The 25,439-nt window shown below is 41.6% G+C and overlaps 1 protein-coding gene across 1 annotated transcript in view; it reads left to right on the forward strand.

Moving 5' to 3' along the window:
- The window catches only part of PYCR3 (pyrroline-5-carboxylate reductase 3), a 351,447-nt gene that overhangs the window by 93,970 nt on the left and 232,038 nt on the right, over positions 1-25,439 (forward strand). Inside the window, exon 3 of the mRNA XM_044067325.1 lies at positions 18,219-18,398. Within this exon, the coding sequence (XP_043923260.1) occupies positions 18,219-18,398 (180 nt within the window). The remainder of the gene's footprint in view (positions 1-18,218; positions 18,399-25,439) is intronic.

Below are 25,439 nucleotides of genomic sequence, written 5' to 3' on the forward strand. Positions count from 1 at the left end.
CTTACACTTTAATTAATGTATATTGGATACCTGGAATTGGTATTAATACAGTGAAACATCATCTTGATAAGATCATATCATTCTCTATAGGAGATATTATTTTAGCTGGTGACTTTAATTGTATACTACATGAAAGTGATACTACCACTATAGGAAAGAGAAGAATTACATCTAATGCAAAACATTTAAAGGATTTTGCTAATTCTTATCATTTGAATGATATTAATAATCAGATAGATTCAAAATCATTACCATACACCTTTTTTTCTAACAGATACAAAACTTATTCAAAAATAGATAGGGTCTTTATTTCTAACCAGATGGTAACAGATTTAATTAATTCCAAAATCATTTCATGTCCTATATCTGATCATAATTCAATTGTTTTGAATTCATGATAAAAATACTCATAATGTTCAGATCAAAAGGATACCAGCATACTTAACTCAACTAAAAGACTATAAAGAATATATACTTTCAGAAGTAAAACATTTTTTAGACATTAACACTCCTGAAGTCTCCATTGTTTATGTTTGGGATGCCTTAAAATCATATCTATATGGACAAAGTATCAGATGGTATAATAATAAAAGGAAATCTTGGGATAAGGAATTGTTAGATATTCAAAGTAAATTAGACTCTTATAAACATAATAATAAAGAAAATATTATGGACAAGAAAGTTATTGAAGAAATAAACTAAATGAGAAATACAAAGAAATTTTAACTCATAAAGTTAAAATAACTTTAGAGAAATACAAGTTTTGTCTTATTCAATAAGCCCCAAATACTTACATAGACTTAAAAATAAAACAAAAAGGTTGAATAAACAAAACCACATCAAAGAAATCTTTTCTCTAAGGAAAAGAAGAATGTTTCTAGTATACCAGAAATACTAGATGAATTTAGAAATCACTTTCACAAAATTAACCATAATAATATTAACATGGAACCTAAAGATAAAATAAAGGAGTTTATAACCACAAATATGAATAAAAGCTTAATAAACAACAGATTAAACTATTGGACAAGAGTATTTCATATACAGAAGTTATTACACAAATAAATAAGCTTAAATCAAACAAAGCACCGGGTAATGATGGTATTATACCAGAGATATATAAAATCCTTTCTAAAAATACATATTCATTAATACATAAGGTTTTTATTTTGGCCCAAACTGAGTTAATAACCCCCCCCATCTTGGCAATATACATTTATTTCGCCAATTTTAAAACCTAATAAAGATCCAACTAGATGTTCTTCATATCGGCCCATCTCATTACTTAATGTTGATTATAAAATGTTTATTAATATCTTTGCTGATAGATTGAAGACAATCATTCCGGCATTATAGATATAGATCAGACAGGCTTCATTGTAAATAGAAATACTTTTGATAATATAAGAAGAACTTTAACATTAATAGATTTTGCAAATAGGAAAAAGAAAGATTTAACACTTATTAGTCTTGATATAAGTTCAGCATTTGATTCAGTAAGTTGGGACTATCTGTTTACCTTAATGAAGTGCACAAACTTCTCGGATGCATTTGTAAATCTAATTGAACATTTATACAAAGGAACATTGGCTTATATTAAGGTAGGAACATATGTTTCACAAAAATACCCATTCTTAAAGGTACAAAACAAGGATGTCCACTTTCTCCACTATTATTCACTTTAGTAATGGGGCCTTGGGCTAATTTGATCAGAAACAGTACTGACATAGAGGGTTTTGAAATAGATGAAAATACAACATCCAAAATTCAACGTTTTGCAGATGATGATCTAATTACATCAGCAGGATCTAATTCTTCTATACAGTCTCTATTTGATAACATGATGAATTTTAAAGTATTTCTGGTTTAATATTCAATGAAGAAAAAACTAAAATACTACCTATATATACACAAAAAATATTCTCATTAGTGATTTTACTAAATATGTACCCAATTCAGGTCAGATAACTTATTTAGGTATAATACTATCTAAAGATATTAAATCTATTATATATAATAATTATAATACCTGTTTTCTTAATATACAAAATCTTTTTAATACCTGGAATAATATGTTTTTTACTATGGAGGAGAGACTTACAATTATTAAAATGATAATATTCCCCAAGATTTTATACTTAATACAATCAATAATACTTCCACCTACAAAAATAATTATCAAGAAACTGAACACACTAATGTTAAATTTCTTATGGGCACCTAATAGACCTAGGATTGCATTAAAGAAACATACTAATAGCTGGTCTCAAGGGGTATTTCTTTTCCAGACTTTAATTTATATACTATCTCTTCTATTGTAAAAGTTATTACTTTATTAATAGATCAGTCATATGTCACAAAATGGAAAGATTATTGGGAGCTAATTAGTATACACTTCATGAAAATCTCCTTAACACATAAAAATATGATTGTAAATAACTCCATGTTATGGTTACTAAAGGAATTTTGTACTTCACCTATTACACCTAAACATATGGTTTGTTACCCATTAAATATTATTATTAGTTATCGTAACTTTATATTCATGCACCCTAAGTATAGGGAATGGAATTTTATTGTATTTCCTATAATGTATACTCAGGGTATGCTTTTGTCATCTACTTCTGAAGGAACTCATTTAGCTATAGATAATGATCTAAAGTACTGGTATCAGTTGATATCTGATAATAAAGTTAAAAATCTAGATTTCTTAAAACAAGAATTTGATCTAAGAGAAACTTGCTGGTTAGAGGTTCAGACCTTTAGACAACATATCATTAATAAAATAGATTTAATGTCTATAACTGTTAAAGAATCTATTCCAACACTGATTGATTACTTGATATTAAATTTAGTTTCTGATAAAGGTAAACTTTCATACATACATAAAGTTATCAGACAAGAAACTTTTTACAGTGTAGATTCATACTGGAATTATTTCACTTCTATTAATGGGGACCCACCAAATCAACAAGATAAACAATATATATTGGAATCTGCTTATAGAACTACGTCTTCCATTGTCTGGAGACTTTATACATGGAAATTTTTACATAGATCTTTTTATACACCTTTGATGATGAATAAAATAAATAATAAAGATAATCTATGTAAGAGATGTAATGTAGAAATTAATGCTGACTGGGCTCATATGTTTTATGACTGTATAAAATTGAAAGAATACTGGAAGTCAATTAATGAATTTTTGCAGGCTCTTTTACAGATAATTTCATTATTTCTAAATCTCTTATATTATTCAACACACCTGTACCTCAAAGTGTTAAAAAGGTTAAGCTTCCCTTGTTATGGTCTATTCTAGCAGTGACTAGGAAAATAATAACTAGAAATTGGATTTCAGATACACCTCCTTCGTTCAATGAATTTAAAAATGTTATGAATATAGTGTGCCATATGGAAATAAACACAATTAGGACTAGAACAAACAGAAAAACATCTTATTTTATTGTATGGGATAATTTACAAAATTTGTTAAAAAAATTTTAATTTCAATAGCATGATATTTTAGTTTAATTACTTGATCTGATTGTAGTGGATGTCTTTGTAAATACTTTAGTTGTTTTGTTGAATATTATAATAATACCTATTTTTAATTACTTGTATAAAATTGTTATGATATTTCTCTTCTATGTTAAAACAATAAACCTGTTTTGAAAAAAAAGAAAGCTACCCCTGAGGAAAGCTTTGCATAGTCTATGGGGACATTACATTGGCTCCATGGTCTCCCACATGATAATTTTATATAGCGGCGAATTGTACTCAAATAGTGGCCGCCGCTGCTCCTTGATTAAAGACTTGTGTTAGAAATTCCAAAATTGAAGGCATAGGGGCTGTAAAGGGATCTATGTTATTTTGTCTGCCCAACAAGAGAACCTCTTCCATTTGCTTGCATAAAGTTTCCTAGTTGTCTTTTTGTGTGAGGAAACCAGAATGTGACATACTGCAGGAGATAATTCTGGAAGCCTGGCTAAGTTTGGAAGTGGAATAACCAAGCCACCAGCTTGAGGCTCTGAAGAGCAGGATGGAGCGCTCCTGACTGATGCATCAGAAGATCTGGCACTGTGTCCAGGATCCACGGGTCCTCCTGAAGTTGGGGCCAAAGGAAGAGGAACCAAATCTGACTAGGCCAATAAGGAGTAATGAGAATTAACTTGTGACTCAATGACTTGGCCTCCTGAATAACCTTCGGAATCTATGGAAACTGGGGGAAAAGCATAAAGACGTTCCGGTGGCCAATCATGGACAATTGCATCCCTCGGTGACTCTCCCTGAGGGGAAATGAGGGCAAAGTAGTTGCTGCATTTGGCATTGAATGGCATGGCAAAAAGGTCACAGCAAGGCTGGCCCCATTTGCTTCCTGTCTTAGGGACCACTCGTGAGGCATGAGAAGTGCTCTGCTTAGCCTGTCTGCTATTACGTTGGATTTCCCTGGGATGCACACTGCTGTCAGAAAGTGTTGAGAAGAAATTGCCCATTGCCAAACTCTCTGGGCCTCTCGATATAGGGGATAGGATCTGGTTCCTCCCTGTTTGTTGATGTACCATACCACCAACATATTGTCTGTCTGAATTGCAACAGTCCCCATGGGAAGGGAGTTCTGAAATGTTTGCAATGCCAGAAGCATCGCTCTCATCTCTAGAGACAGTGATGTGCAAATGGTACTCGTGATCTTTCCAAACCCCTTGGACAGTCTGTCCCATATAATGCCCCCCCCCACTCTATCTGGGACGCATCCGTGGTTACTGTAGCGACAGCTTGGGGAAGTATGAATGGTCTGCCCATATTTACCTGAGTGGACTGAAGCCACCAAAGTAGGTCCCTCTTGCAGCCGTCCGTAATGAGAATCTTTATCTTGTGAGACATGGTAACTCCTGTATGGACAATTGAGTGAAGAGTAGCCACTGTAATATCCACATGTGTAGACGTGCCAGTGGGACTAGTGTTATTGCTGCTGCCATTGAGCCTAAGACCTTAAGGATGAATTTTGCTTGTACCTTTTTCCTTGTTGAGTAGGATAGATAGTAGACTGCATAGCATTTGTATTCTCTCTTGAGGCAGTTTTGCTATCATATCATTTGTGTTTAAATCTGCACCAATAAAAGTAATTTGCTGTCATGGCAACAAGGCAGATTTTTCCTGTATTTATAGTAATGTCTAGATCTGAGCAGAGATGGATGGTGGAGTCCCTGGCTCTGATTAGTTGGTGCTTGGTGGTGGCAGTCAGGAGCCAGTCGTCTAAATATGGAAACACCTGGAATCATTAACGTCTCAGATGAGCCGTGACTACTGCCATGCATTTGGTAAACACTCTGGGGGCTGTAGTGAGACCAAAGGGGAGAGCTCTGAACTGGTAATGACTGGCTCCCAGACAGAAGTGTAGAAATCTTCTGGAGCGCCTGTCTATCTTTATGTGGTAGTACGTCTAAAGAACACGTCCAATTGTCTTGTCCCAGAAAAGAGAGTATAGACTGCAGTGTTACCATCTGGAACTTTGCCTTCTTTACCAACTTCTTTAGTATGCTGAGATCTAATATTGGTCTGTAGTCCCCTGTCTTTTTTGGAACTAAAAAGAACCTTGAGTAAATTCCGGATCCGATCTAGTGTGCAGGGACTTCTTGGATGACACTTTTTTTTTTTCTAGCAACCTTTAAATTTCTAGGGTTGCTTAATCCCTTTGACCGGGTGGAATGAGATGGACTTCGGACGAGGTGGGCAGTGGAAAGGAATGTTGTATCCCCTGGATATAATGGACTGTACCCATTTGTCTTGTGTCAATTTCAGCCAGGCTTCTGGGTACAGAGATGTACTTCCCCCGACTGCCTCCAGAGGTGGACAGTCGGGTCTCTTTTCAGGACTACTGGAAGGGCCGACCGGAGAACGTATCTCTGTCTCCCTGGTTCTGTGGACTCCCCCTGCCACGTGGACGGCATCTTCCAGTGTTATTCCCACCTCTGCCCTTGGGGGAAGGATCACCACGAGTGTCCAGCGAGGCTCCTTTGGACTTCTGGAACCACATTTTCCCGCTCTTTTGACCTTTAGGATAAGGTCTGGTTGGGGTGGAAAAACGCACTCCGGCAGATGGAGTCTTGCCATCTTGCTGGATCCTGGTGAGAGTCTCTTTTACTTTCGACCTGAATAAGGATGAGCCATCAAAAAGGGAGTCAATAAAGGAAGATCTGAAGGGTTCAGCAAACTCACAAAGGCGCATCCAGGAATGTCTCCTAACAGCTATTCCTGTGCCTACTGCTGTGCTTTCTCCATTGGCTGCATAGGAAATGAGGTGCATGGAGGAGTTTGTGATAGAAGTTAAGGTCGCAAGCTGGGAATTTCTTATCTGATAACCCCTGGGCTGTAGCACCTTATAGGGTATCTCCCAGCTCTTTCAGGAGATCCCTCTGGAGTCGGGTAAAATGTGATAAGTAATTCAGTGACCATAAGATAAAGGCAGCTGAGGAGAACAACGTACGCTTTCCATATCTGTCTATCGTACGAGACTCCTTATTCGCCGGATGGACAGATGCAAAAGTTTCAGCTAACTCCTTCTTTGTGGCCGCTGCCACCACCACCACATCTACTGGAACTCCCTTTATTAAATATTGTCTATCCTCTGGGGCCATAATGAATTTGACCTCCTCAGAATGGGGTCCACTGACTTGGGATAGTCCCACACCTTTCGACTCGCAGCACCCAGGAGCGGGTTGAAGGGCGGTGACACCCAAGAGGTGGAGGGGCGAGAGCCAAATGCCTCCAGGTATAATGACTCATCCTCAGAAGGGGAGAGGGATTTCCAGCTACCCCTCTGCTTAAGGATCTCAAGGATGTCTGAAAAAGAGACATCCTCGGAGTGCGATTGTGGGGACCCTTCCGAATCCTCTAAGTCGTTATCAGAGGTGACAGACTCATGGAAGTCATTGCTTCCTCTTACACTATTTCTTTCGTGGGACCTCTTTGGGGGAGGGATGTTCCAGGGAGATGTCAGAAGAGAAGATTCCACCCATTAGAGTTTTCTGGGCACTGATTCTCTACTCTGGGGTTGATGGAGGGATGATGAAGCAGAAGATGCCGGCCCTTTAGGAGGAAGAGTGGCTGGAGCCGAAGGTGGAGCAGACTCTGTGAGAGCACACTCTGCATCACCTCGAATGCACCGCGATCCTGGGCCAAGAGAGACTCCAGTCACAAAGGACTAGGAGATCTCCCAGGTGCTGAGGAGGGTGGCTCCAAGGCTGATGTAGGAACCAAACTCACCTGCGCTGAAGCTCCGAGTGGGAGAATCCGTTCTGACAAGGGTCCAACTCGACTCTGCCCCCAGAGCCGACCACGGAGTGTCAGCTCCCAGATCCCTTAATGGAAGACAGCATCGATGAGATCGAAGCTGACGGAGCTGAGATATCATGAGTGACTACTGGCTCCGCCAGTTCCAACACAACAGCTTCCTGACACTCTGGCTCTAAACTCGATCAAGTTGGAGGAGGAATAGATGGTATCTAAGATACAGTGGTCAGCTCCACGATCTGATGGGCTGGGCTTGAAAGAATTTCTGTTAGGACCTGCATCCACAGCAACCTCTTCACCACCCACTCCATGTCATTGTCCGATAACCTGGAGGACTGAGAGGAATGGGTCGATGACATGTGACTATCTTCCACAGACTGTAATAGAGGAGATTGCGGCACCAAGTGTATTGGCTCCAATGACTGTGACCGACTCCTTTTCGGATCCGCAATAGTTCCAGAGACTCAGGTGGAACCGAGGGAGGGCCATGTTTGTCGGAACTGAGAACCTTCGGGTCCGAAGATACTGTATCTTTTTGGCTGCTTGATGGCTCAGACACTGGAGCCGATGAAGCAGACTTTTTTGTCTTATCCGATTATGAAGTCTAATTACCTTCTTCAAAAGGGTCTTTCAACAAACCCCTCAAAATGAGTTTGTTTTTTCTCTCCTGTAAAACCCTTGCACTAAAGCCATGACAAATGGAGCAAGAGTCCTGAAGATGGACTGCTCCTAGGCAATACACACAACTTGTGTGTCCATCCATTAGAGACATTTTCTGGGTGCATGAATCACACTTTTTAAAACTAGATTGTCTCAACTCCTTAACAGGTTCTTTAGACATCTTGTAAGCCAACTAATAGTGTAGTTACTGTTAGCTGTTATTATTGTTGCTAACTACTATAACTGCAATAGAAAAAGGCAAGTAGAAAGAGAGATTTTTTTTTTTTAAGGAAAGGAAAGGGGTGGGAGGAGGAGAACTCTCTAAGTTAAGACAGTCTCTTCCAACCCAAGGAGATGCCTCTAAATTAAACGGTGACTCCTTAAGAAAAGGGAAAGAAGCCCTGAAGAAAGAAAGGGGCTAAATAGAAAGAATCCTCTAATTTAAACATATTCTTTAAGGTGAATAAGAGAAAAGACAAGGGGCCAAGGAGAACAACCAAAGACACACACAAGTAATAACACACAAACACACACACACACACACACACACACACACAAGCACTCTGCTTGGATTGGGAAGGTATAATAGAGTCTAATGAAGATATTGAGAAAAAATATAGTAAAAGCTATATAATGTAATTACTAGCATGAGCCAATGAAGACAATCCCGATGCTTCAAGCGGGAAACGAGATCTGGGGAACAGCCGCTAAGCAGCATGGGATAGGTTGTAGCCTCGAGCCAGTTGAAGCTCTCGAGCTTTGGTATGCGGCCGAGTTGGAGCCGAGGTTCGGCTCCGAACCCAACCAGCAAGAATGAAGGTGAGCTAGGATAACATAACATCATATGTTTTGGGTCATGTAATGAGTTGCCAGATTTGAAAAATTCCCTACAGTGTGCTCTACCAGAAATATTGGGTGAGCAAATGGCTGTAAGTAAGGAAACAATTCTGAGCTGGATACAGATTCTGAATTGCCTAGACATAGTAAGGCCTTATTAGGTTTAATTTTGTTGTCTGACAAAAAAGCAATACCTATAAAAATTGAAGTCAAAGTCTGCACCATTTGTATTTGCGGTATTGAATATTGTAAAATGGAGATACAAGAACTTGAAGAGAGCTATTTAGAAAAGGGAAGGAGCAAATTACAATGATGTAAATGGGAATTGTGGGAACAGTACAACAAATTAAAGTTCAGGAGGAGGAGAGAGGTTAAAGGGACAGCAGGAATTCAGCAACTTTTTGTAATGTTGGATTGATGGTAGTAGCAAAGAAAATGTTTGTGATGTATATTGTATTTTAATGAAAAAAATGTTAAAATGATTTTTTTTCTGTTAATGTATGTTTGCCTATGTCTTAAGTGATAATTTACTAAAGTTGTTTAAAAAAGACAGCTGAATACAGCTTGAATCTCACAAACAAAATCTGAGACAGCTGGATATAGCTTTATTCCCACAAACAAAATCTTTCAGATTTTTATCAGTTTCTTAACTCATACCTTAAACAGTCTGTTTCCTCATTATTTCCTCATACCTTACAAACTTCCACAAGAATACCATCTGTTCCTGGAGACTTCCTTTGGTTATACATCATCATTTTATCTTGTCTCTGTTTATCTTAACTATCAATTGTTGAGCCTTCTCTTCAATTGTCTTTGAAATAGTCTTTCACAAACATTTCTATTTGTGGCCTTTACTGGTTTCCACATTCCTCTTTTTTATACAAATTATCATAACATTTCCAAAATATCTCTAATCCCTCTATAGAGTCACTGGTTATTTTTCTTGTCATAGGCATCCCTTTATACTTTATGTTGTCTAAGTCAGTGTGCTAAAAGTTATTACACTGAACTGTTACAAAAATACTTGCTTAACAGCAATCTTTCTGAACTCTTGCATATTATCCCAGTACTCCCTTATTTTCTCTCTATCTCTCTGCAGTTGCTCATCTTGTTTTTTTTTTGAGACTCCTCTTATTCTGAAATATTTTGATTTGTCAGTTCTCCCATTATTTTTAACAATATCTTTTTTCTACCCTGCCCATTTTCATTTTATTCTACTACCTAACTATTCCTTCAGAAGAAAATGCTGTCTTCCCTAATATCTCTTGTATAGTCTCAGCTACCCATTCCATGAATTCATCTCTTTTTAATAGGCAGTTTGGAAATCACCAGTTTATCTCTTCCTTACTGTGCATTTTATAGGTTCATAGGTTCATACTAGGCTATCTGCCCTAGGGCATTTATAAGCCTAACCAGAGTGTGTTTGGCTTTCGCCACCCATTTTAAATTAATTTTGTTATGCCCTTTTTCGAGGTTAGTATACTGTGTCTCTGTCTAACAGTGACACAGAAGTGATACCCGAGGTAAACCTACGATCTCCCATCCACTCATCAAGATTCCTCTTGAAGAGAGTCAATGAGGGACTCTGCCTAACCTGGACTGGGATTTTATTCCAGAGTGAAGGGAGCCTCTGGGTTATGAATCTGTCCCTCCAGCATGTCCTATTTATTTCAGTGCTGAGGTTCAAGTCTCTTGAGCACGTAGCTCGATGGGATTTGGATTTTCTGAGGTGCAGCATGTCCATTAATTCCGGGTAGGACATGGCTTTATACGTCAGGCACAGATTGCTTCTGAGCAGGCGGCATGCCACTGAGTAGAGCTGGAGTTTCTTTAACCGGGCAGCATATGGCATCAGTTTGAGCCCTTTGATCCCCTTGGTGAGGTACTTTTGGGTTCTTTCCAGTTGCTGCAGGTGTCTGGTAAGGTACATCCCAAAAGGGGCATTGTACTCCATTATGGGCCTGATGAGGGATGAGTAAAGAGGCACGATGACATCCCCTGATCTAGATGTGAATCCCTTCATGATTAGGTGGTCTTAGTTTATATTGGTGCATGATCTAAAATAGCTATTGGATGCATGTTGAAGCTTTTAATTAAATGCACATGCCCTTTTCCTTTTGTCTATACTTGTAAGCCCGTTTATATTCCAAGATAATATGAATGGAGTAGCCATCATGATAAAAAAGCTGTTCTTCTGTCCTGTTATGTATATATATATATATATATATATATATATATATATATATATATATATATATATATATATATAATTTCTTCCCTGGACCTTTTAAATCTCCATACACTCGTAGTTCTTTTTTTTGCTCTGCAGATCAGTCACAGCTAAGGGCTGGAATTTTAGGAAATGTTATTCTTTTGACGTAAGACCTGAGTGAATGAAGGGAAGAGTCCCATTGGTAATTAATTCTTAGCTTTCCCCAAAATAGTGACATCATTTAAGCACTGTATATAGATTAGAATTTGTTTGTTTGTTTATTATGTGTTTACAAGATATCGGGGAATGTCACCTAAAACATTTAATGACATATTGTTCAGAGATTCTGAAAGTAAGCAGTAATTCTGACTGTTCTGAGTGATGTTGTTCTGAATGAAAGAGCTTGATGATGAGCAAACTGTCATCTTCTGTGTACATAGAGTGCCTTACATGAAGGAGAAAGCTTAACTCTGGGGTGGTAGCCATGTTAATAGTGCCACTCTCATTAGGCCATTATGAACCAGAACACATTACAAATAATTGCTCATAGTGCTGCTTGGATATGAGCACCATAGGTATAATGTGAAGATGAGATATTTTTTCAGGTTTCTTACTGTAGTGGTCTTTTAAGCATCTGTATTGGAAATTATGATTTCATGGCTTGCCATTAAATGGATTATCTGAAGTAGTTAACTTCATTTGATCAGCAACCTGTGGGTATCGGATCCGAGTCGGCAGCTTTCCAAGCTAAAGATCCGAGCTCTAAGCTCCTCCTCTTTACCCAAAATACCCTGCTACCTCCTTCCAGTCGCCAGATCTCATTTGCCATGGCTTTAACAGGCACGAGTTACGAGCTCCTGGCGGTTATGTAGTGAATATTTGGTAAATTCTTGACCTTTTGCAAAATTGAGAGGTGTGTGTTTGTGATTGTTTAAACCCATTAGCCTAGCTTAGTTTTAGTATATTCCCCCTTCCCCTTATTCGTGTGTGTGTGTGTGTGTGTGTGTGTGTGTGTGTGTGTGTGTGGTTGTGGTTTGGTATGGCCGAAGGCCCCAAGGCCATTTTCTTCAAGTGCTCTGAGTGCGGCCATAAGCTCTCCCCAGCCGATAACCACACTCAGTGCGTTCTTTGCCTGGGGGTAGCGCATTTATCATCGGGCTGCCATATTTGTGCAGCCTTTAACCACGGGGCTCTGAGGGATAGGAGGAACAAGCTGTTCCTGACGGGTCTTATACCCGCGGATTCTGCTTCTTCATCCTCTCCCTCAGTGGCTCCAGCCGCAGCTGCGGCTGTTCAGCCAGCTGTGCTATCTCCCCTGGCTGGGACTCAACCTCCCACCATTTCCCAGGGAGAGAAGGACTCCAAGAGAAAAGAGAGAGAGAGAGGGGGAGAGAGAGAGAGAGAGGGATAGAGAGAAACATAGGAGCCACAAGTAGTGGGTCAACTCAGCGCCCTCGGCCCTGCCGGCTAAACAGCTCTCTTCTCCCCTGAAGATTCCCGGGTCCTCCCCCTCTCGGCTCTGTTCATTCTCGCTGGAGCCGGAGCCCCAGCCGTCTTCGAGGTTGTCGCTGTGGCCTTCCCGGCCAGCTTTGGCGGCCTCTTCTAGGTCGACATGAAGTCTCTCAGATGCTGACATGGACCGGATGATGCGTCACTTTCTCCAAGCCCAGATGCAGATGGGAGTGCTCCTGCCTCCCCCCCTTTGGGGGGGACCTTGGCCCCTTTTTTTGCCCCCATAGCTCCTTCTCTGATCCACTATTGGGTTTCGGAGCCGTCTGATCAGAGTATTCTCGGAGTCAGGGAGTCGGCGCCGATAGTTGCTACTTCGCCAGCCATGCCTTTGAGTTTGTCTGATCCCTTTTTGGATCCGAGCTCTCAGGGCTGAGTGCCGTGCGTCGGATCCAAGGGGTAAGTGTGCCTTTGGCTCCGTTGAGGTCGGAGCACACTTCCCTTTCAGGTCCAATCGCTTTGTCTCAGACACTGATCCCCGCTTCGGATCCGAGGGTGTTTATCACGGAACCCAGAGAGAGAGGTTCACATTCAACGTGGTGGAGAGGGTTCTTTCGAGAGGTTCGAGACCCCCTGCATCTTGCTACGAATCCAGCCACCATTCCCTTGCAGATGGGCTTGTCTTCCATCATCCGGCCCCAGGGACAGCCTGCGTCGACACCCCAGCCAGTTCCACTGGAGGAACATGACCCTGTTGGTGAGCCCTCCTTGGACAGTCCCACCAAGGATGTCCCTCACAAATGTAAGTGTAAGAGGAAGCACTTGGACCCCCCCCCCCCCCGAGTCCCTCACTGAAGACACCGATTTAGAGAAGGGGAAGGTTCCCCCAGGTCACCTCCCCCCCAAGGACTTCTCTTTTGGAGACATTATGGAAATGCTATGCCTAAAAGGGGGGTGGTCAGCCCAAAAGCTTTCCTCTGATGAGTCTGTGTTTCTGGAGGCGTTTGACGCAGGCTCGTCTACCTCTTGGGTGTCCCCTCCGGCCAACCCCCTGGTAGACCTCATTACTACCAGGGTGTGGAAGTAGCCAGACACTGTAGAACCAGTCCCCAGGAGACCAGATAAGATCCTTAGTCCCCCTGCAGATAGGACAGGGTGGAGTAAAGGTTCCCCGGTAGATGCCATGGTGGTGGCAGCTGCCACCAAGAAGGAACTGGCACAGGATAGCTCCTCAGTCCATCCTCCTGATAAGGAGTCTCGGACGATGGATCGTATCGGAAAGCGGATGTTTGCTTCAGCTACCTTTTCCATGTGGGCGCTGAATTACTTGGCCCATATGATTAGGCTTCAGCGGGATCTGGTGAAGGAATATGCTGAGTCTCCCCCTGAGTCCATGTCGGACAAGGACAACTAGACCTTCTCGACTTGCATGGCCACTCTAAAATCTGTATCGAACACGTCTATGCGGCTACTCTCCCATGCCACGGAGGGGGCCGCTAGCACAGCGGATCAGGCATCGCCTCCCGGCGTCACGCCTGGCTCCAACTTTGTGACTTTGTGGAACTCAAGGCGTCCTTCGCGAATGCTTCCTTCGGTTCTACCCTGTTTGGCAAGACCATCTGCGATACATTGGTCCAGAGCGAGAAAGACGGGAAGACGCTGTCTGCCGTCAGAATCCACTTCTCGGCTCCTCAAAGGTCCTTTTCCAGGAACCAGATAAGACAAAAGAAAATGTGGTTCCGGAAGTCACAGTAGTCCCGTTACGCTCCGGACCCTTCATCCTTCAGAGGCAGAGGGGGACAAGGTGGATACCGGCCCAGAGGCAGAGGGCAGCCGAAGAATATTAGGTCACGGGAACACTTTTCCGATCGACCCACGCAGCAGCCCTGAGGGGTTGCCTGACTGCTCCTCTCTGGAGGCAATCGGGGGGGGCATTTTTCAAAGCACCTGGCACAATGGGAGTCCATCATGACAGATAGCTGGGTGCTTCGAATAATATCCAGAGGCTACTCTATTCTCTTCATAAATCTTCCTCCTCAGTCGAGGTGCCTCCCAAATGTTCCACCCAGTCAGAGGGAGGCTGCAGCTTTAGAAATAAAGAAGCTGCTAGAAAAAAAGAGCCATCCAGCACGTCCCCCCAGACCAGCCTGGGTTAGGCAATTACTCCAGGTTCTTTTTGGTGCCAAAAAAGACAGGGGACTTAAGACCAATTCTCGACCTTTCTACAATGAACCTCTTCATTGCCAAGGAGAAATTCCGGATGGTCTCTCTCCAATCCATTCTCCCCCTAATGCAGGAGAACGACTGGATGTGCTCCATAGACCTCAAGGATGTGTACTACCACATTCTCATGGACGGGCGATCCAGGAGGTTTCTCCGCTTTCGGTTGGGGGCCAGTCATTACCAGTTCAGAGTCCTACCATTCGGCCTCACCACAGCCCCCAGGGTATTCACCAAGGTCATGGCAGTTGTAGCGGCCCACCTGAGGCTTCAGGGAATACAGGTTTTTCCTTATCTGGACGACTGGCTCCTTGCCGCCTCCACCAGGCATCTACTGTGCTCAGCCAGGGATTGCTTCCTGCTCTCAGCCTCCCAGTTGGGGATCACTATAAATTACAAGGAATCATCCCTTCAACCAGTTCAAGTCCTGGACTTCACAGGGGCCAGAATAGACACGCTTCAGACCAAGCCCTTCTTGACGTCGGACAGACTTCTCAGCTTAACCCTTCACGTCCTAGCACTCCTTCAATCTCCAGCCCCATCAGCGGAGTTGGTCTTGAGTGCCTTAGGGTCCATGGCAGCAGCAATCAACCTTTTGCCCTTAGCTCGCTTGCACATGAGGGTCCTCCAGTAGACCTTGCAGGTCCAGTGGTCCATCCTTCAACACCCGTTGGACTCTCCGATCCCCCTCAGCAGAGTTTGCAGAAATTCACTCATATGGTGGTTCCAATCTCAAGAGCTTCGGGAAGGACGACCATTCATAATGCCACAACCCCAAGCCACGGTAACCATGGACGCTTCTTGCCCTGGGGGGGCATTGTATGGGCAGAACTGTCCAAAGTACGTGGACTCAGACAGAGACCGTTCTGCATATCAATTTTCTGAAGATGAGAGCGGTGCTTCTAACGTTGCAAGCTCTTCATGCCTTTCTCCCTGCAGGGACTATTGCAATTCAGACAGACAACATGTCAGTGGTCTGGTGCATCAAAAAACAGGGGGGGGGACCAGGTCTTACCCTCTTTGTCAAGAGGCCATGAGAGTTTGGGATTGGGCGATATCCACCAACCGTTTTCTGTTAGCAACGCACATTCCGGGTCGGTCCAACATCCTAGCGGACAAGCTGAGTCGAAGTATCCTCTCACCTTACGAGTGGTCTCTGAACCCCTTAGTAGCGAAACAGATCATCCGCAAGTGGAGTCAGCCTTGCTGCGATCTCTTCGCATTGCCTTTAAACTCGAAGTGCAGCGAGTTTGTCGCTCTAATCCCCCCCCCCCCCAGGGGAAAGCCCCATAGACGCTCAAGTTCATGCTTGGCCATCCAGTCTTCTTTATGCTTATCCTCCTCTTCCGTTAATGACAAAATTTTTACAGAAAGCTCGTCTGTTGGGGAACAAGATTATCCTCATAGCCCCATTCTGGCCTCGTCAAACCTGGTTCCCGTACCTACGGTCTCATCTTATAGCTCCTCTTTGGATCTTGGATCCCATCCCGGATCTGATTTCTCATCCTTCGGGATTAGAAACTCCAAATCTGGACTACCTCAATCTTTCAGCTTGGTTGATCCAGTTCCATTAGTTGCCGGGACTCCTGGTATCTCTTCTGCAGTTAGATCCATCCTGGTAGTGGCGCATAAGCCTTCTACCAGGAAGGTTTACAACAGCAAATGGAAACTGTTTTCCATCCTTTCACTGCTCCCATTCCAGCAGTACTTTATTTCCTATCTCATATTTTTCAGCAAGGGGCCAGTTCTTCTACTGTAAAGGTTCAAATGGCTGCCATTTCCCATTTTCACATTGGAGACTATCGTAGTCCTTTATCTTCCATGAAGATTTGTAAGACCTTCTTGAAAGGCGCCTTTCTTTTGAGACCTCCTATTAGGAATGCTGTTTCCCCATGGGAACCTAACTTTGGTCCTTCAGGCTCTAACTGGACCACCCTTTGAACCTGCAGCTTCTGTTGATTTAAAATTCTTATGTTGGAAAACTGCTTTCTTAATAGCTATTACTTCAGCTAGAAGGGTGTCAGACCTCCAGGCCCTTTGTACTAAACCCCCTATATCTTGTTTTCCATAAGGACAGAGTCTCTCTCAGGACTTCCTTCTTACCTAAAGTGGCTTCCGAGGCGAACATCCATCAGTCCATTAATCTACCAGTTTTCTTCCCTAACTATCAGAATAAAGGGGAATACAAACTTCATTTGTTAGATGTTCATAGACAATTGTACTTTTACCTGCACAGAACAGCTGTCTTTCGCAAGTCAGAGCAGCTCTTTGTTTCCTTTGCAAAGCCCTTCTTGGGTAAGCCAGTGTCGAAGATGACTCTAGCTAGATGGATTTCTCACTGCATTTTGCTCGCATACAAGATATCTGGTTTGCCAGAGCCCTTAGGGGTGCATGCTCATTCTACTCGCTCTGTGGCTACATCTGCTGCATTCTGGTCTAGAGTTCCCTTGGATGACATTTGTTCTGCGGCTACTTGGGCTTCCTCTCATACCCTTATTTCTCATTACAAATTGGATTTAATATCCAGAGGAAGGGCAGCTTTTGGCTCTGCAGTGCTCCGGAATATCCTTCCTTGAGGACCTCCCATGTTTTTGGTAGCTGGGGACTCTGTCCCACAGGTTGCTGATCAAATGAAGTTAACTACTTCAGATAAAGAAGCTATGTACTCACCATAACATTCCATCTGAGTAGGTAACTTCATTTGTTAGCAACCGACCCCTCCTCCTTCCCCCTAACCTGGTTCTTTGGTTATCTGAATCCTGGAATGATTTCAGCTTTTGGTATTCATTAGGTTAGGATGTTTCAGGTTGTTGTTTTGTCTTGGTGAAATTGTATAATTGGGCAAATGCGATCTGAGGACTGGAAGGAGGTAGCAGGGTATTATGGATAAGGGGGAGGAGCTTGGAGTTCAGATCTTTAGCTTGGAAAGCTGCCGGCTCGGATCCAGGTCAGATCCGATACCCACAGGTTGCTGACAAATGAAGTTACTTACTCAGATGGAACGTTATGGTGAGTACATAACTTCTTTTTCTCAATTGTCCTTGGATGGAAATTAATTTCCAGAGAGGTCTGACCAGGCAGTGTGTAGTTGTTTGTAGCTTTTTATGTTAAGATCAGCATTGCAATCTTGAGCAAAATAATGTTTAATGTTCAGTAATCCTTTCCTCTGTGATGTTGGTGGCAATGGGTCCTTCACTGTGGGACTGTGGAGTGTAGATAAGTCACAGGGATGCCTGATAGTTGTCTGTGAAGGTGCTGTGTCTTACTTTAATGAGTACTACTAAACTAACATAAAATATAAAATGAAATCTATACCACATTGTGGGGGGGGTGATCATAGTTCCTTGTGCACCCTTGCAGTTAAGCAAAACCTTTAAGTAAAGATTTTGTTGTTAGAAAATGTAGTTTTGACTTGCCCTTTTTTGACTGGTTGATTTTTTCCCCCACAAATGAGAGTAGCTGCCTAAGTTTGCTAGTACAGCTTTATATCGGTCTTCCGGTGGAAAGCAAGCAAAGCTAATACAAATATGTCTTATTTCTTGTGACTCAGGAAGCTGGTGTGGAGACCACTCACTCAAATGCAGCTGTCGTGAAGGGCTGCCAGGTGATCTTTCTAGCTACAAAGCCCCATATCCTGCCAGGAGTCCTGGAAGAGATTTCTAGTTTGGTTACAAAAGAGCATATTATCATCTCTGTGGCAGCTGGAGTCACCATCCAAACCCTTGAAAGGGTGAGTACATGTTGCTAAGAGCACATACCTGTAGCTTGGTTCAAGATAAAGGGTAGAGTACTTGGCCAAAAGGTTTCCTTATCAGCTCTTTCAGCTGATAATTGAGCAAGTCTTTAGTATTAATGTATATTTCTGAGAATGTCCTACTAGTGCTGAGTTGTGGCTTCTTTGTGTAACACTGGCAACCCAGAGTTGAGAATGAATCTAGATAACTGTGGGTCAGCCAGAGAAGCAGGGAGTGAGCATCCATTACACTGCTCTCAATGTTAGGGTGATTGTATATAGGGGTTTTGTCTTGTAATTCTAACACCTGGTAAGGCGACAAAGTTTTGACAATATGCACCTTGACATTGTAGAGAAAAGCACCTGTTTAGTTGCAGTAATTAATCTAGTACATAAGCCATTGCCTCAGGTAGTCAGAATCTTAACTACAGGCTTCAGTGTGAAGCTATATTTCAGGAAGGTGAACCTCCCTGGTTAAAGCTATTCTAGGATGAGGCCAGTAGTGAGCATGGCAGTTAAGGAGAAGGGTGACCCTAGTGTAGTGGATGGCAGCCAGTAGCACCTTATCAGTGACAGAACTAAACACACTCTCTCTCCCTCTCTTTCCTCCTCCTCCTTCTCCCCCTCCCCTCTCTCTTGTGAGAAGAAATGCAAGTCTGATGTTTCTTTAATGTCTTTAGGTAACTAGCCTAACTAAAGATAACAGTTCACACATCCATCCATCCATCTTTCTGACAGTAGTTGTATCTAAGAAGTATTATTTAGAAACAGTTAAAATATTTTACACATGATCGTCTTCGCATTTTTTAAGATACTATGTATTAAGTGAATTTGCCATTGTATTACAGTCTTGAACTGACGGAACTAGGATGCATTATATGAAAGGAACAGTTGACTGTTGTTTGTTGGTTTTTGGTAGTCATGTGGACTAATGGATTAGGCATCTGACTTTAAATCAGAAGATTGTAGGTTCAAATCCTGCCATGGTCATTTGGAGGCACAGTATTAGTTTAGTCTGCCAGTTAGTGCAGACAATTAAGTCTATGAGCTGTTAATGAGCTGCTTTCTGTTGTCCCGAGGTTGAGTCCCTCAGCCTCCTTTATCTACTGTGTGACTCTGAGAAGTCGCTTAACCAGACAATGCTCCTGGCAAATTGGGCAAGGCTCCTTAATGGTCTTCTGGAACACATGCCTCATAACTGCCTTTGACCCTAGGAAGCTATGAACATGATTATTAATCAGACAGCTTCTGCATGGGCTGCCTGATTCTTTAAAGGGCACCTGTGAAACACAAATGGAATTAACATTACTACAGTTACATTTTAAATAATGCACTTGTTTGTGTTGCTTTGTTAATTTGAAGTAAGTGTATTATTTTCTTCCATGTCTGACTGCTTTGTAGCCTTCTGCTATGCATGTTTATACAGTTAATGAAAGAATTTCCCTTCTTTAAATTAGATATTGTTATTTCTTGAACTGTGTATACACTGCTGCTTGTCATGTGCCACAAAAAAGAATTCAGAATTTGATCCCCCACAATAGTTGAATCTAAAGAAGTTCATTTGTTTTCCTGTTGGAATATTTTGCACATAAATGTTATATTATTAGAGTATTATATGCAAAAGTGACATATCAAAAAATTTAAAATTTTATAGCCAATCTCTTCCTCTTCAGAATAACGGTGAGGGGGAAGGTACACTGAGTATTTAAACTCAGAGCAATAAGTAATAAGTAAATGATCGTACTATCAGACTTAAGAAGGAAGATCATTTTTATTGTTATAGTTGAATGCCTTAGAAAATCTGATCATGTATTTTTTAGTATATTTGTTATTAAAACGTTATGTAGCACTCTAACATGTAATTGTACTGTATAATTAAATTATAGTTTATCAGTGGGGTTAGAAAAGTGATATGCATACTGTCTTTTAAAAATCGAAAGTTAATATGAATATCCAAAGTAAGATAGACAAGGGGAGACATGTGAGACTGCAGGAAGTTTAACATTCTCAGGATGTTACCAAAGAGCATGTAAGCAGGAAGGATATTTGAAATAATCAGAACTTCCACTGGAAAGGAAGTATGCCATTGTACTAAGCAGTGCACACATCAAAACGAAGTTTAAAAAATTAAAGGCCTTCAGAAGAGGTGATAAGAGAAGGCAGAATGAAGATTGTTGTATTTACAGAGTGCATAGTCATAGGGTTGCAATAATGTTGTTGTTGTTTTTATTTTGTCTTTTCCCAGTTAGGGGTTGCCACAGCGGAACTCCGATCCGCTAATGATTGGCAGTTAGTTTTTATGGTGTCGAGTTGCCAGCCCGACGCCCAACCTTCAACGAAGGCACGCCCGTTCAATGCATGTCTTTCGAATGCCCACTCAACCGCGGGGAGGACATGCAGATTCCATACAGAAGGCACTCCGAGAAAGGAACTGGAGAACCTCTTGCTGTGAGGCAACAAGGGTTGCAATAATGAGGTAGGAAATGTGCTAAATTAATTTAAATAAGTCTCTTTAAAAGGAAAAACTCAAGCTGAGAAAAAAAGCAGGTGGTGTAAAATCTTTGGAACACTGAGGTCAAAGAAAGGCAAAACCAGGGCTTCTAAATGTACTGAAAAGGGGAAGTGGGGAACCATGAACAAGCAGGTAATGAGTGAACACATTTTGCAGTATTCACAGAAGTCATGAACGATTGGGAGACCCTTTCACATCACTGGCTAATATTTAACAAGCCATAGATGAGTGATATACATAAGAAATGGAAGAATCTGTGATTCAGGTTCAAGAGGAAAAAAAAAAACTGCAGTTCAAACAGATTTTAGTGAAAGGAGGATGACAGCCTGTCAGAAAGCTGGATTCCAGGTAGAAACATGAAAAAATAAACATTTTCAGTGACCTAGTGGTGGAAGAAATGAGTTTGCCGCTGAAGTACTAGAAAATTCGGTGTCTGGATGGGCTGTTTTCCTCCGTAGGCTACGCTGATGATATTATAAAAGTAAAAGTGTTTGTATTAGACATTGGTACCTGATGAAGTCCTGGCTGACCAAAGTGTTTTTTTTTTTCTTCAGCAGAGACATTCTTGGTGGGGTTTCAAAGTGCATTTAACTTTAATGGCTGACATTTAAAGGATAACTACGGGCAAACAATGAAAAAACTTATATTTTTTATCTTGTCATGAATTACTGCACTTCCTAAAGCTGCCTGCAGCCAAATAAGTGCTCTTTCCTAATTTTATTTATTTTTTTTACTCGTCTGCCCTCATGGGGGCAGACATTGTAATTCCTTTGGAAAGCTAAATCTGTCTCAATGCACAGACTGTGAGAACAAATAGCCCTACCATTTGTTGTCAGACTAGACTTCCATTCACTTAGAATGGACCACCTGAAAAAAAAATGCCAAGTTTGAGAGTCTGCAGCTCATGTGTCATTGACTGGTATGTGCTGAGTTTTACAAATGTTGTTCCTATTGATGTACTACACATTCTCTGAAAGAAACTTGCAAAAGTGTCAACAAATTACTGAGATAAAAAAGACTTTTCACAAGGAGTAGTTTTGCAAGTTTCAATTCCTGGCCAAGTTACTCCTCCCATCTCCCCTCCTTCAGTGGGCTACAGTCTCACATTTCCAGCTTTACTAGATTCAACTATTTAGTCAACTTTGCATGACAATAGACATCAAAAAAATCACAGCCTGGTGTGCCACTAAAACTGTTCCCTTGTATGTCTCTTCACTTCTGAATAGCATTTCCCCAGGAATAAAAAAAAAAAAAAAAAAAACACACATCAGTCCAGAGTTTGGGCCAATCTATCCATTTCTTAATGTGCAAAGTAAAACATTCAGTTTATAATGTGTTCTGGCTGCTGACATGGTAATCTTTACATAGTTATTCTCTTACAGCATAACCTGAACTTATGGTATTCAGTGCCAAGCTTTACAACCGTTCTCGGTTTCTTAACAATGACCTCCCAAGCCTGTGATGTGACCCAGTACTTTGTCAATATACTGTGAATACATAGATTAATACAAATATTTGTGCACATATGACACATATGATACGTACAATAATACACACATACCATCATTAAAACAAGATAAATGCAATATAAATCATATCAATATAGTTATGCTTTCTAGTTTATGACCCTGTTTGTTTATGGAAACTTCTTTTTGAATTTATGTTCAAGCAGTTGTATATTTGTTGTATATTATCTTGTTTAATTGTTTTGCAATATTATAACCACTGTGTATGCTGCATCAACTGTAAAACTCTGATTTTACTCCTTTTATATTTTCTATGCTCTTTGTACAAAATAGCTATGTTTGTATAATTTATTTTTATTATTTTTTATAACTGTTTACTATGTATTTGAAGCTTTTCTCCCCCAGCCTCCGCTGAAAATGCTCATCTTGTGTCCAGTCGGACTAACCTGGTAAACAAAAAATAAAATATACTAAGAAAATCAATCAATATACCAAGTAAAATCCAAAACTTAAGAAAAAAAAAAAAACAGAGAAGGAAGGAAAATGTTTCCTTGATGCTGTCATGAAAATCCCACTCACTTATTCAGATATTATGGGCATATATATATATATATATATATATATATATATATATATATATATATATATAACATATATAATATATTAGGCAAAACAACGTGCCCAACACAATAGTCCTAGGTGAATCTATAGTCAGGCACACTGATGTCCCACTCACCAAGCTAAACAAGGAGAAGGTTACTGTCAGCTGCCTGTTGGGTGCCAGGATCTGCCACATAACCCATGCACTCAGGTCACTCCACAACAAGTACAAATATGACTCTGTCATTGTCCATGTTGGTGTGAATGACTTGAGACATGCCTCCCTGGACTACATGAAAAGAGACATGGAAGAGCTCGCCGATCTTGTAGCCCAGGGAGGTATGACCCTAGCCCTGAGTAGCATTCTGCCATCGCCCAGAATGATACCGCAGTACAAGGACAAAATGACTGACTTCAACAATTGGCTAAGCTTCTGGTGTCATTCTAAGGGGATCCAGTATCTGTCTGCATGGGACGACATGGTCTACAGACCATGATGCTTTGCCAGAGATGGCCTGCACCTGTCGCCCATGGGATTCTGGATACTGGCTAAGGCTCTTGCCGCCCCACAGTGCCTTTTTTAGACAAGTTTCAAATGTAACAGGAACAGGCAAGCAAAAACTGAGGGTAATGCTACTCAAGTCTAAATCTCAAAATGCACTCACTCAAGGCACTCCTTAAAATGGAGAACATTGATACCTGTGCAGTGACTGAGACCTGGTTCAAGGCTCCAAAGAGCACCCCTGCAGTACCAGGCTATAACTCATACCACACTTTTCGGCCATGTAACCTGGACCGAAACATCAAAGGCGGAGGTGTGACTATATTCATTAAGGATATCCTCACCTCCAGGCTAGTTGCTCAGCATAATGCATCCGAGGTTATCCAAGCGCAACTAACTCTGGGCAAAACTGCAATCCAAATTGTAGCTTGCTACAGATCCCCCACCATGCCCTAGGATTTCCACTCCTCTTTTCTTGATGTACTGGAAAATATTAGGGTTCAAACGCCCTAATAATGGGCGATTTCAACTACCCCACCATTAACTGGGAAAACTACTCATGTCCCAATTCCTTTGCTCAATGCTTTTTGGAATTCATAAAATCCAGTGCCCTGGATCAACTTATCCACATCCCCACCAAGGGCAACAATATCCTAGACCTAGTCATTACCGACATGAGTGACCGGTGGTCCACACCTGAAGTCAACTCCTTGTTGGTCGGATCGGACCATAAGCTAATGACCCTAGATATCCACATCCCGCCCTCACCCCACATTAAGGAAACCACGGTAAAGAATTTCTCCATAGCCAACTTCATGCTTCTTAGGACAGAAGTGGCGAACTTCATGACATCCATGCAGACGGCCAATACAGTTACGACTGCTGAATCCTACACAAATGCACTCTATAAGCACTTACATGAGTGCATGGATCGTGCTATCCCAAACAGAACCAAGAAGCTATCCTCCAAAATAAGGAAGCCAATCTGGTGGTCCCCTGCCATAAACAAACTGTACAACAGAAGGAAGAAACTGTTGCAAAAGAGAGTAAAATCCCATGAGTGGTGGAGCTCCCTGGTCAGCCTCAGTAAGATGCTGAGATCCTTTATAAGAGCCTCTAAAGCTAGCTATGAAAATAAAATCGCCACTGATTCTAAGGACAACCACAAAGCATTCTATAGCTATGTCAAGAATCTCAATGGCAACACCCAGATCTGCTCTGAGTTACAGCACAACGGCATGAAAATTACAGAACCAACTGATACTGTCAACATTCTGGCAGATAGGTTGAGTGCTAACTTTACCACCCTCTCACACCCTAAAGGGCCCATATCTACACAAGAAGAATGCAGAGTCCCTATAATCAGAACTACACAGATAAAAGCTGCACTCTCTAAAGCCAAAAACACAGCATCCATGGGACTGGACATCTCAGGCTGCGTTTTACACGAACGTCAGAACGAACTGGCTCCCCACCTAAGCACCATGTTCAGTCATAGCCTCACATCACGCTTTGTGCCCACTGAATGGCGCACAGCAACAGTTATCCCACTCCACAAAGGGGGAGCCACCACTCATCCCAAGAACTATCGTCCTATTAGCCTGATGAGTTTGGTCTGCAAGGCCATGGAACGTATCATCATGGAACTCATAAACAAAGACATTGGTAACCTCCAAACTCTGGACACCACCCAGTTTGGGTTTGTGAAAGTCAGATCATGCATTCTGAACCTAATCAACTTCTCTGAGGCAGTCGATGAGGCTAAGGTGGTTCACACAGCTTATATTGATCTCGCCAAGGCTTTTTACACCATCCCCCATTCTGGAATTATAGCTAAACTCACTAAACTAGGTATAAATCCCTATGTCACAAGATGGGTTGAAAACTGACTCACTGACAGAACCCACACTGTAAAAGTTGCAGACTCCAAATCTGACACCAAACCAGTGACAAGTGGA

The sequence above is a fragment of the Protopterus annectens genome, chromosome 3.part1 (genome assembly GCF_019279795.1).
Source record: "Protopterus annectens isolate FY-2018-M chromosome 3.part1, PAN1.0, whole genome shotgun sequence".
Taxonomy (NCBI): domain Eukaryota; kingdom Metazoa; phylum Chordata; order Ceratodontiformes; family Protopteridae; genus Protopterus; species Protopterus annectens.